Genomic DNA, 13,234 nt, shown 5'->3' on the forward strand with positions numbered 1-13,234 from the left:
GTTTTATTTTCCATTCCATGATGAGATATGCCATGGACATTATTGTATCACTTTGGTCTCATAGGCCCATTGGGTCTTTAGTAGATGCTTAATATATCTTTCTTCTTTCTCTCTCTCTCTCTCTCTCTCTCTCTCTCTGCCAAAACAAGGCAGGCTTGTTGAGTCGTGTTTCTTGATATCGACAAATATGGACCAGCTCCAATCACTCATTCTATGGTCATTATTCTTGCCATTAGTTTTTTCCTTCTAAAATTGGTGTCTATTTAGAATGATTTCAACGTTTAAGGTAGGACAGCAACAGGCAACAAATGTGAGGTAATTAAGTTTTTGCTTGGAGGCATTGGTTTGGTTGAAAAGATAAAGAATTAATTCACATCTGGTTTCCATGCATCTTTCCATCCAGAATACAAGAAAGAAAATCTAGTCTCATCAGAGTTTTGACTGGCATTTTCGGATTACCTTATCTTGTTAACAGGAAAAGAGAATATTGCATAATGTGCGTTTGTACCAAGACCCTCTGCAAAAATATGTTGCAGTCATGGATCTTCAGGTAGCCTCAAACATCATGTGAAAACATGCAATTTTAATATCAGGGACATGCTAGGCTGTCCTAATGCTTAATTTCCAAAGGATACATTGGCATGGACCGTGTTTTGCAGGAACGAAATGAGAGACTGTTTTACAAGGTATTGATAGATCATGTGGAGGAGATGCTTCCAATTGTCTATACTCCAACTGTTGGTGAGGCATGCCAAAAATATGGATCTATATTTAGACGTCCACGTGGTCTCTATATCAGCCTCAAAGAACGGTGCCTTCATGTTGTCTCTTATCAACTTTCATTCCAAGAGAATCGCAAACCACATGACCTGTATACAGATGCTAAGTCTGACCTTACCTTTCTGTGGCCATGTTATTATATGCAGAGGCAAGGTTTTGGATGTACTAAAGAATTGGCCTGAAAAGCTCGTCCAAGTTATTGTTGTAACAGATGGTGAACGCATTTTAGGACTGGGAGACCTTGGATGCCAGGTGATTCCATGCCTGATTTAGCTGGGGTGTTTGAGCTTCTTAAGAAAAATGACTGACCTTCTTTTCAAATAGGGGATGGGCATACCCGTTGGAAAGCTTGCTCTTTACACTGCTCTTGGTGGAATCCGACCTTCAGCGGTAACTTGAGAACCTACCATTAATTTCAAGAGAAAATGAACCAGCACGCAAGTTTGGATTTGTTAGTAAATTGGATAGAGTAAAGTATTGTGTTTTATAGTGTCTTCCCTCTATCTTGCAGTGTCTCCCTATTACAATAGATGTTGGCACCAATAATGAGACCTTGCTCAAGGATCCATTCTACATTGGACTACGGCAACGTCGTGCCACTGGAAAGGCAAGAGACTAAAAAATTTACCTCATAAACGCTGTTGGCCTGGTTGACTCTCTTCATCCCTTCATGATGATTTTGGAGTATTTTCCAGGAATATAGTGATTTACTACATGAGTTCATGGCTGCTGTAAAACAAGCATATGGGGAGAAAGTCCTTATCCAGGTAAACAAGCTTCATCTTCAAAAGAATCATTGTTGCACTGATTGTACACTCATATGTCTGCATGCGAACAACACGTGTGCTTGTATATGCGCACATACAAACAGTGCGTGTGTGCATGTGTGTTATGGATGCCTATCTTTGCATATTCCAATTAACCATAAACATTTTCTACTTTTTCTTCTCGTGCAGTTTGAAGACTTTGCAAACCATAATGCATTTGAGCTGTTGGCAAAATATCAGACAACACATCTTGTTTTCAATGATGACATTCAGGTACATGCCTTTCTTATGATTGTTTAGTTTAATGGCTTCACCCTTTTGAAGATGGCTAGCAATGCAGGGCACAGCCGTCGTGGTTTTGGGAGGAATTCTTGCAGCTTTGAAGTTGACCGGAGGCACATTAGCTGATCATACTTTCCTTTTCCTTGGAGCAGGAGAGGTAAGGGAGAGCAAAGCAATCCCGTTTCCCTTAATACTTGATTTTCACTCAAAAACACAGTCTGCGGTTCAAGCAAGGAGCCCCCTGGTATAACCACAGACTGGTGCTTTTGTTGCTTTTCTACAAGGTGTATACAGTTCTCTTTGTTTACAAAATCTGATGAATTGGCATGCACGTTTTTGTCCGTGCAGGCTGGTACTGGCATTGCCGAGTTGATTGCTTTAGAAATCACGAAGCAGGTCAGGATCCTGTGTTCAACAAGTGTAGAAAAGAAGCATTTAAGAACATCTAGCACGCAATACAAAACAAGTATCAGTAATGCCAAGTATTCAGAATACAGTTTTCTGCTCACATAGCATTTAAGTTAATGTCATAATTTGAGAATAAGGGTGAAATAGTCTGAACTCTTGGAGTGTCTGTACAGGGCAAGGTCTCATTGGAAGAGGCACGAAAGAAAATCTGGCTGGTTGATTCAAAGGTCTCTCTCTCTCTCCTTTCTTTCCAGTTTTTTTTTTCTTTTTTAACGTGACTCAGTATTCTCAAGGACTGCCAACAGTGGGGTCGCTAACACAGGGGGTGAAGATCACATCAGCATAAAGAGGTTCTGGATATTCTCTGAACTTGTTAAAGCTTCTTGCAAATGACATTCTGTAGGTATTTTCAAAGGCAACTTCTTCTTTGGGGGGTGACAGAGGGTGAGAATTCACCACAGGCAAGTTTTGAGACATGGCGCTTCCGTAATCACTGTTGGATAGGTAAGTGTGAGGGGAGGACTCAAGAACAAGGCTTTCCATTGCATCTGTGGAAGGGAAAATCCTGGCGTTCTGTGATTCATCATCCTCATACCCCATCATCATGGAAGTGTAAGCCAGAACCAGCAATACCTAGTTTTATATGCTATGGTTCATCAGAGTAGCTCCAACTGGACACCGAGATTTTGCCTGTTATTTGTCTAGATCTCGAGCACGCAACTGAAGCGATTTTTGTACAAATAAGGGCATGATGTTAGAGAAGCTCATGAAAATACCTGATTCAAGCACGTGATGATGCAGCAGGCACGGTTTTCTAGAAACTAGGGCTTTACGTAGACGATGATGCAGCGTCTTCCCTTACGGTCTTCTGCAGACGATGCTGCTCGTGTAGCCAATCTGTGCTACTTCGCTTGGCCCGTGAGTGATGCTGATGCTTTAGGAAAAACCGGGGGCTTCTCTGCTGCTTAATAGAAAGAAACAAGGGTAAGCCAAGTTCTTGCTGAATCAGAGAGAAGTAAGGGTTCTCTGTGGACGATGCTGCTTCAGGAAAAACCAGGGCCTTTTCTGCTGCTTAATAGAAAGAAATAAGGGTTTCTATGAGAAACCCTAAGTAGCAGAGATGAGAAAAGCCCTAAGTTCCAGAGAGATGGTCTCTACTGACACTTGTGAATTCTGAAAGTATCTCCTTAGCCTCCCAGCAAAGCTTCTTGAAACTCAAAGAGGGCCTTGGTGCGCAGGTCTTTTTATATAGTTTACAAAGAATAATGCAAACAATAGTCACATAGAACATGAAGAAATAAACAAAAATGGGAGGCCATCTAACATATAGTATATACATTAACTTGGCAAAAGATAAAGCTTGGCATATACTGTACACTACTGTGTAACTGTAGAGAACTGGAAAAAAGTATAGCATGCTCTTTTCCATCTTAATCCAGCAGACTACTCTTCAATGTCTTGTGACAACTGGTTTAGTTTATTTCCCATTCAACAGTGACTTTCTTATGATAAACATATATTTATTTCAACTTTATCCTTTTCCTATTGCAGGGTCTTATTGTGAAGTCACGGTTGGAATCATTACAGCATTTCAAAAAAAACTTTGCACATGAGCATGAAGGGTGCCGTGACTTATTGTCTGCAGTTAAGGTGTGTTCTATTTCTTTTCTTTTGCATGAAATGTGATTCTTACAAATTTGTCCACTGTGGGAAGGTTGTTTCCCTTTATTTATTGTATAGAGATGTCAAAGGGAATAACTTGGGTTAGTAATGTTTTTCCCTTGTGCAATTGCTTGTTTATTTTTATAGAGCAAACCGTAATCAAAAAGAAAAACTTGGGTCAAAGTGTTTTGTCCTTGTGCTATTTTTTTGTTTGTTTTTAGAGAGTAAATTGTAATTCATGCTGTTAAGGTTTGTCCTATTACCTTGCTAGGGACCCTAGAATTCATGATATAGAAAATAGTGGATTGTATCATGAGTTTGATGTTAAAAATTGGGTGAGGGCCCAAGTCCCGGGAGGTAACCCATCCCAGTTGTGTTCAAGCCAATGCGTGCTTAACTAAGGTTTCCACAAATTGGTCTAGCCATCCAAACCCCAAAACCTTAAGGTAATGGACCTCCGGTCTATCCATTTTGTGGAAACGTCCCACTGCTACACTTTGGCACCACTTTGCAGTGCCTCGTGATTATTAGGCTCAATGGAATCTAGAAGTGTAGAGGGTCATAAAGGCATTGAATGGGATATTGAACAAACATAGTGCTTTGAATGGCATTGAATGGGATATTGAACATACATAGTGCTTTGGATTGGGTGGGCTGGATTCCATCAAAGCTTACGAAAGCTAGTGGCCAACTTTGGGATTAGTTAATATGCTGTGAAGCTATTCTTCTGTACCCCAGCTCGAGGAGTTGCAAGATTGGCTGAAACCCAGTGCTATCTATCCCAACGATTTGGCTGCATCAGGCCTCTCACATAAACCAAACAAACTATCTTGTAAGCCAAGGATTCTGTGAGACATGTCCTGATGATGGGGACCATGGTTGCTGCTAAACGGGAGGAAAAACCTGCCAGAATGTACTATATAGGCTGTTTTTTTTTGGCTGAAGACAATTTTTGATCAAGTTGCATCCTATCTAAATAGATTTCTTGCAGTCTTTCGGTTAATCTGCCTTTTCTTTCTCATGACACAAGCAGCCTTAACCACTTTTTTTGGAGTTATCATGAGAAGTGCTTAAATAAAGGTGTTCAAATTGCTACAGGCTTTAAAACCAACTATCCTGATTGGTTCTTCGGGACAGAGAAGTACATTCACAAAAGAGGTTCTGGAATCCCTCGCTTCTTTTAATGAGGTATAGCTATGCAACACCCCTCTTTGTATTCCTAGTTTTTCTTCTTTGTGGTTAGGTTCACCAGTTGATTTCTGCTTGATACGCTATGAGGAACCTCAGTAGCTTCTCAGAAAATTTTAAGATTATAAATCTTTGTACTTGCATTGGATTGAGACAAGAAGACTCTGAGTTGATGTCGCTTATTGTTCGAGGAATGATGTATCAATCAATATTGCAGAAACCTGTGGTTATGGCTCTATCAAACCCAACTACACATGCTGAATGTACTGCAGAGGATGCTTACAAGTGGACACAGGTTAAGGATTTTGACAATTTACCTAAGAGAGCAAAACATTTTATTGCCTATACGAATGAGCTTAGCTTTTCTAATGTCTAATCAACAACTAAAACAGGGCCGTGCAATATTTGGAAGTGGGAGTCCTTTTGATCCTGTAACACTGAATGGAAAGCTGTTCATTCCAGGCCAGGTACGGCAACTATTTCATTCGTTTACTGTCTGCTTTGTGAGCATATGAATTCGTCAGTTTTCCATTCTTTTAAAAGAGTCACTTTCTGAAAGCAATGGAGTACTGTCTGTCTATCTACGATAAGCTTCAGGTGGGTTGCTAGTTTTAATAAGAAATATTGAAAAAATGCTCTGACACTCACCATGATTGTTATTGTTGTCCTTTTTAAGGCCAATAATGCTTACATTTTTCCTGGAACTGGGCTCGGTGTGATTATATCTGGAGCGATTCGAGTGCATGATGATATGCTTTTGACTGCTGGTAAGGGCTGTGTTTATGGTCGTTTTCTCTTTCATCACGTTTTCTCCCACCCCTTTATCTCACACATGATCACACTTGGTGGGAATGGAGCTCTTATCCATGCCTTCATTTGGAGGTTGAATTGCAGGTGTGGACCTCAAGGGAACATCATTTTTATTCCCTTTGGTCTCAAGTGGACCCTTTGTTGTAGCTGTCTTCTTGTTTGAATGAGTATAATCAACACAGTTGTTTAGAAAACATCCATTGAACTTGTGTAATGGAACACTTCGCTAGCATCGACACTCTTTGCATGGGATAAAAGTATAATTCCTCTAGTTTGATGTGATGGAGGTTTTGGGAAGACACATGCCCTTCATGTGTAGTAGAAGACCTCCATATTTGTCAAGATTTAGGATATGCAGACTGTAGTGTTACACCCTCTTTTTGTTTTTTTGCTTACTGTGTAGATAACTGTCCTCACTGCCAGAATTTAGGAGATCAAGGCTTCCCAATTTAATGTGAAGTTCAACTTCACCCCCAAAACTGCTGACCTAAATTGACAGGGTCAGTAACAGCTTGGTATGGGGATCTTGCCACAAATAGCACCAAGCCAAAAGCGCCTTAGCTGCAGAAAGTAAACTTTTGTGGAAGCAATTGTGAAACACATTGATTCGGAGCTATTGCAAGTTTGCAGGGTGGCCAGGCTGGCTTTGATTGTAGGCATATGCTCACTTATGGTAGTGCTATGTGTGAACAGGGCTTAACCAAGGGCACTTTTTCCCATGTGGTTTTTCCCCTTGGACAACAAGTGTGAAAGGACACTTATAATATTTTGTACTTCTATATTATATGGATGTGGCACACATGCAAGGGTTGACTTGCATTTTGTGGATACCACACTTTTGGCTCTCTCTCTCTCTCTCTCTCTCTCTCATTTCTGTGTGTGAGCTTCTCTACCCTGCACCTAACCCTAATGTGCAGGTTTGTGTGTGTGAGTGTGTGAGTCCAACACCCAACAATTGGTATCAGAGCTGGGAGCTGGCCCTGAAATTTTGCTGCTGGAAGAAAGCCTGTGAATTTCCGTCGACACTGTGAAATTTCGTCGCCTGCGTTTTTCCGTGGATTTCATCCGACAGTTTCGTCGCTGCTCCACCGTCCGGCCACCGAAAACGGGCGGCATTAGTGGGGAGCCCACCACCACCGCCCAACTCGCGGGCGGCAACGCCCTGTCCAGCCGGCGGCTTTAGTGCCCACAGCCCCGTCTCGCCGCCCAGCACCGCACCCGCTCCGTGCCGGCTGTTGCTCTGTTCATCCGACAGCAACTCTGTCCCGGCCGCCGTCGCCCGTTGCCATTCCGTCCCCGTCAGCGCCTCGTCCATCGGTGTTCCGTTCCGGCTGCCCAGCATCGCCTCCCGTTCGACGGCTTCTGTCGTTGCTCCGTTCCCACGGCTTCCGGCCGTCGACTCCCGTGCGTACCGGTCCGGCGTCGCCTCTCTGCTCCGTTGCACCCGCCTTCGACATTTCATTCCGGCCGACGTTCGACCGGTAGTTGCACTCGCAACCGTTCGCTGCTTCGCTCCAGTAGCCGTCGCATCTGTCTCCACCTGTGCTCGCCTCTGTCTGGCCCGACTCCAGCGCCCGCCTCTACTGGTCCGCCGCCCAGAGGCCATCGCCTCCGTCCGTCGAAGCTCAGCGCCCAGGCTTCTTCACGACTGGATTGCACATCCCCAGGCTTCTTCACGACTGGATTGCACATCCCCATTTGCAATAGGTAAGTTCAACCAATGGGCAGATCAACCAATGGGCGAAGAGTCCTTGAAGTGTCTCCTGGCCTAAGTTCATTCTTCCCGACTGTGCTTCCGTACTGCATCTACCCGGCTGTGCATCATTACTGCCCACACGTGCAGGTACCTTTGTTTCAGCAAACAGAAAAATTAAACAAAGTAAACAAAATAAGCTTTGCAGGCACTCCGCTCCAGATTCGACAATTTTGGGGGTTTGCCAGGAAGATTTGAAAGCTTGCAGGTGGTGCAGGATTCAGGCAAATTGGGGGATTTCTCAATTTGAGGCAAAATTGAAAAATTGCAATTTGGGGTTTTCGAAATTGAGGTCAAAATCAGCAAATTGAACCTCTTTCACTTGCAGAAATTTGGGGCTTTTGTGAAAATTGGCCAATTAGATGCACATTGAAGCGATTGGAGTGCATAAAAATTGGGGATTTTCTGATTGGAGCATGTAATTGGGCATTACAGCTGCGATTTGTTGCGTATGTATACACATTGTGTGTAATTGGACAATTTGGTACAGGTTTACACTTGCTTTGGTTTGCAGGCATGCATTTGCACAGGACATTTGGTTGCTTGGCAGTGCACATTGGTGCTTGGTTTGCTTGCAGGTATATTTTGTTGATATGGCACAGAATGCTATAGGTGTATTTGATGTGCTCACCCAGGAGGACAAGCTGGATGGATCTAACTAATCCCTTTGGAGTTTCATGATCCGTAATTTGCTGGTAGCCAAAGGGCTTTGGGGCATCGTGTGTGGTGATGACACACGCCCACTTACCATACAGCCAGCCACGCCTCAAAGGGGAGGTGCTATTGATATGTCTTGCATTGCATCTGAGAGACAGAATGCATCATGGTATTTTGATAGTGGTGCTTCGAGCCACCTCACTTCATGCAAAGATGTATTTCAGCACTTGGTTTATGCTTCAAATGGCCACACTGTATCATGTGTAGATCATACCACATACCCAGTAAAGGGAATTGGTAATGTCATACTTATTGCAGCCAATGGTCCCAATATATGTATGAAAAATGTATTGTATGTTCCAGGGATAAAGAAAAATCTGCTCTCCGTCTCAGCCATAAACGACCAAGGTTTAAAGGTTGAATTTGAAGATGGGAAGTGTTTGGTAAAAGACCCATCAAAGGGTTATGAAATAGTCACTTCTGGAACACGATACAAAGGCTTGTATAAGCTGGACAGCTATGACAAGCGCACTTATGATGCAAATACAGTGGCTGCCCACACTCCTGCTATGCATGATGCAGAGCTATGGCATGCTCGTTTTAGGCATGTAAATTTTCAGAGTTTGATGCTTTTGCAGAAGCATCATATGGTTGATAATATGCCGCCTCTTGAGTCTCCACCAAGACATGTATGTGAGGGGTGTATTTTGGGAAAGATACAACGAAAACCATTCCCTAAAGATGGAGCTGTTAGAGCTGAAAGTAAATTACAGCTCATACATAGTGATGTATGTGGTCCAATGCGGACACCATCCATAGGGGGGCATCTTTACTTTGTCACATTCATTGATGACTACTCCAGGTTTGCTTGGGCTTACCCCTTGAAAGCGAAAGCAGATGTGTTTACATGCTTTTGACACTTTGTAGCAATGGCTGAAAATATGTGTGATGTAAAGTCCAAACACTCCGCTCAGATAGATGTGGAGAATACATGTCAAATGCATTCAAGGATTATATGCTTCAAAAGGGCATCAAACACCAATGTACTGTGCCTTATACACCGCAGCAGAATGGTGTAGCTGAAAGGAAAAATAGATCTCTCATGGAGATGGCAAGATGCATGGTGAAAGCATAAAAGTTGCCTCACAAACTTTGGATGGAAGCTATAATGTGTGCAACTCATGTGTTGAACAGGTGTCCAACAAAAGCTTTGAAAACCATAACACCATTTGAGGCTTGGTATAGCTGAAAGCCAACAGTGGATTATATGCGTACATTTGGGTGTTTGGCATATGCACATGTGCCAGAACAACTCCGAACAAAGCTAGATGACAAAGCAAATAAATGCATTTTTGTGGGCTACAGCAATGATAGCAAAGGATACCGTCTTTTTAATCCAACTACATGAAGGATTTTTGTCAGTAGAGATGTGGTATTTGCTGAAAATTCAGAACAGCCTATGTACAGCTTGTATAAAAGCAATGATACAGGTATACAGGACATGTTTGATGGACTTTTACCCATTGCAATTAGGGGGGATTCAGATCAGCCAGCCCCTACACATCAAAATCCTCATGTAGAACATGTGGAACAGCCAGCCATCCAACCCCCTTCTATGGAAGAAATGGAAGATCTTGTCAGGGAAGAGCAAACAGCCATAGACACAGCCAAGTCAGTGCCAAGATGGTTGCTGAAAACTTTGCAAGAAAGCAAACTTGCAGCTCCACTGAGCACTCACAGGTAGAACAAGGGCTAGTTCCAGCCATGCTTTGAATATACATCGTGGGGAGTCTGCATTAGCAATGGGTGGTCTCTTTGATTCAAAAGAGCCTTCTTCTTACGAAGAAGCACATGAGAACGAGCATTGGTTGCAAGCTATGCAAGACGAAATTTCTTCTATCATGAAGAACAATACATGGGATCTTGTGGAATTGCCTAAAGGCAAGCATGTAATTGGAACAAAATGGGTGTACAAAGTCAAAAGAAAGTCTGATGGTACTATTGACAGGTACAAAGCAAGACTTGTGGCTAAAGGCTACTCCCAGAAAAAGGGAATAGATTATGAAGAGACTTTTGCTCCTACTTCGAGAATAACCACAATAAGATCAGTGATTGCATTGGCTGCCCATAAAGGATGGAAAGTGCATCAATTGGACATCAAAACTGCATTCTTAAATGGGGATTTACAAGAGGAAGTATATGTAAATCAGCCCATTGGTTTTGTAGTTCCTGGTGAGGAACATAAAGTATGCAGGTTACGCAAAGCATTGTATGGGTTAAAGCAAGCTCGGCTCGAACTTGAGTTTGAGCCTTTGCTCTCCATGCTAGTGCACTCCGGCGTTAAGGCTCGAACTTGAGTTTGAGCCTTTGCTCTCCATGCTAGTGCACCCCAGTCTTAAGGCTCGAACTTCAGATTGAGCCTTCGTTCTCCATGCTAGTGTACCTCAGCCTTAAGGCTCGAACTTGAGTTTGAGCCTTTGCTCTCCATGCTAGTGCACACCGGGCCTTAAGGCTCGAACTTGAGTTTGAGCCTTTGCTCTCCATGTTAGTGCACCCCGGCCTTAAGGCTCGAACTTGAGTTTGAGCCTTTGCTCTCCATGCTAGTGCACCCCGGCGTTAAGGCTCGAACTTGAGTTTCTGCCTTTGCTCCTTTGCTCTCCATGCTAGTGCAAGAGCTTGGTATGATAAGATACATGCTCATCTAACCAGCCAAGGTTATGAGAATAGTCCAGCTGAAAGCACATTGTATGTGAAGAAAACCGATGCCGATATTCTCATAGTCATCTTGTATGTAGATGACATGCTCATTACAGGTACTAGCAAAGCACAAATTTCAGATTTCAAAGCTGATTTGAAAGCTGAATTTGATATGTCAGATTTGGGGCCTTTATACTACTATCTCGGCATACAGTTTATGCATACAGATGATGGCATTGTTATGCAGCAAACTAAGTACATAAAAAGTTTGCTAAAAAGGTTTCACATGGATGAATGTAAGCCCATTTCTACTCCGGTAGAACCAGGTGTACGGCTTACTATGCATGATATTGGAGAGCCTTTTGAGGCCACATGCACTGGGTGTCATAAATCTGAATGCTCTCTCAATCGCCTCTGTGCATGCTGCTTTCCAGATCTGCCAAAAAGCTGTTGTGATGCTGGTGATAATCTCCCAAGTGGTCATAGCCTCCCCAAGGGTGTGTGTCCCTGTAGTGTGCAATTCTGGGCCAGTTCTCTGTCAACCATAAAGGGTGGTATGTAGTGTTACAGAGGAATATCCTGTAGTGTGCTCTTCTGGGCCAGTCCTGTCAATCATAAAGGCAGTGCCATGTCCCCGCCCTCAAAGAAAATTTGTGGTCCAGACTAAGCAAGCCAGGCAATAGAGCCCTAAGCAATGTAGATAATCTGCCTATAAGCTGAGTCATAGAGCTCCACATCCTCTGAGCACAATGGTGTACAGTTTCAGAAGCTAGCAAACATATAGGGAAAGACGGGTCCGCAACTTTGCAGCCCCAAATACAATGGTGTACAGTTATAGAGCTCCACATCCTCTGAACAACTTTGCAGCCCCAAATACAATGGTGTAACAGTTTCAGAAGCTAGCAAACATATAGGGAAAGATGGGTAGTTTCCAATCCTGACCTATTGTCTGAAACATGGTCTCCAAGCACATGTCAGAGATGGAGATCATCAGCAGCATTGCTGCATGGCATATATGGCGGGCCCGTTGCAGCGAGGCCATCGAGCCCCCCCTTCCCCCCAAAAGCTGAGTCCATCAGTGCTATTTAGATTGATAACATTCACACCCAGTGCGGGAAGCTCTGTGGATCGCATGCATAGGCGGCGAGAGGCTTTCTTACGCACATGGCAGCAATGACCCTCTCTTTCTGATCGTGATGTCGAGATCATTTGGCACTGCAGGTCGCCAGTTTGCCCCCCCCCCCCCCCCCCCCCCCCCCCCCCCCGCGGCCGCGGCGAGGCGGCGCTGGCATTGTATGAGGTAGTTCCCTTTGAGAGAGTGACCAGTGATAGAGGGAATATCCTCTCCAAGATTATCTCCACCTCATTTGATGGTTTTGAGCATGTAAATGTATCCTATGGCTCTTTGATTGTTACTTATAGAAGAATGTTTTCTTTGTGAAAAAAAAGGTCTCATCCTGCTCTGAGCTCTGGTAACAACAGACAAAAGCAAGGAAGAGGGTCCTCTATAGACTGCCTATGTGAAAATAAAGCATGCACTAGGTGTCCAATCTCTACCAACCTTAGCCTCTTTGCCTATATGCCAAGGTACTCTACCATAACTAGGTTCTACAACAAAAATAGTTTGCAATAGAAGAGGAGAGTAGGGGTTCTCTTACAAGTGAGCGCATGAACTCATGCTTGTGTTTTTTCTAGGAAAACGATCCTTCAATTAGTTAAAGACCACAAGGGGCTAAGTACAACCACAATGGGCTAGATACAAACTCGCCTCATATAAGGGTGGGAAACAAGTGATCAAAGGGGAAGAGATGCTTCTCCTCCGACTGGCCGCTTTGTGAGGAGAAGGCTATCTCATACAGGGGGAGGGGAGGGGAACAACCACAGAGGTGGTCTGTAATGCCAAATGGGGTCACCGCCTCTATCTGTGAGGAAAGGGCCAGGCCTTCAAAGTCTCAAGAAGGCTTCCCGCCGCTTTCGCATGGGGTCAGAACCTCCCTGAAGCTTCCCCCACTGACTGCGGAGGTTGTGAATGATATCAAGCCAGATGCTCCTGATGGTCTCAGCCAGCAGAGTGTGGTTGCCCTCGATGGCCTCGCTGCATCTAGCACGCCAAATGTGCCAAGCTGCTATGCTGCTGCAAATCTCCCATCTTTGGCAGAAGCCTGGTCGCCAGTCACCTGTCGGTGGGGCTGTGACTGGTACTACCGTGATACGATGGTGGGAGACCTGA

The 13,234-nt window shown here is 43.8% G+C and overlaps 1 protein-coding gene across 3 annotated transcripts in view; it reads left to right on the top strand.

Annotated features, from left to right (window-relative positions):
* LOC147604009 (NADP-dependent malic enzyme-like) overlaps nucleotides 1-13,234 on the top strand; it is a 57,383-nt gene that overhangs the window by 30,224 nt on the left and 13,925 nt on the right. For all 3 annotated transcript variants that reach the window (XM_086795426.1, XM_086795425.1, XM_086795427.1), the window contains 15 exons: nucleotides 476-550; nucleotides 660-811; nucleotides 927-1,032; nucleotides 1,105-1,170; nucleotides 1,292-1,387; nucleotides 1,476-1,547; nucleotides 1,737-1,820; nucleotides 1,888-1,986; nucleotides 2,178-2,225; nucleotides 2,411-2,464; nucleotides 3,789-3,887; nucleotides 4,998-5,087; nucleotides 5,305-5,382; nucleotides 5,480-5,554; nucleotides 5,764-5,854. In XM_086795426.1, coding sequence (XP_086651552.1) covers nucleotides 476-550; nucleotides 660-811; nucleotides 927-1,032; nucleotides 1,105-1,170; nucleotides 1,292-1,387; nucleotides 1,476-1,547; nucleotides 1,737-1,820; nucleotides 1,888-1,986; nucleotides 2,178-2,225; nucleotides 2,411-2,464; nucleotides 3,789-3,887; nucleotides 4,998-5,087; nucleotides 5,305-5,382; nucleotides 5,480-5,554; nucleotides 5,764-5,854 — 1,285 coding nt within the window. The remainder of the gene's footprint in view (nucleotides 1-475; nucleotides 551-659; nucleotides 812-926; nucleotides 1,033-1,104; nucleotides 1,171-1,291; nucleotides 1,388-1,475; nucleotides 1,548-1,736; nucleotides 1,821-1,887; nucleotides 1,987-2,177; nucleotides 2,226-2,410; nucleotides 2,465-3,788; nucleotides 3,888-4,997; nucleotides 5,088-5,304; nucleotides 5,383-5,479; nucleotides 5,555-5,763; nucleotides 5,855-13,234) is intronic.

The sequence above is a fragment of the Cibotium barometz genome, chromosome 62, assembly GCF_041138505.1.
Source record: "Cibotium barometz isolate CiBa-2024 chromosome 62, ASM4113850v1, whole genome shotgun sequence".
In the NCBI taxonomy this organism is placed as follows: domain Eukaryota; kingdom Viridiplantae; phylum Streptophyta; class Polypodiopsida; order Cyatheales; family Cibotiaceae; genus Cibotium; species Cibotium barometz.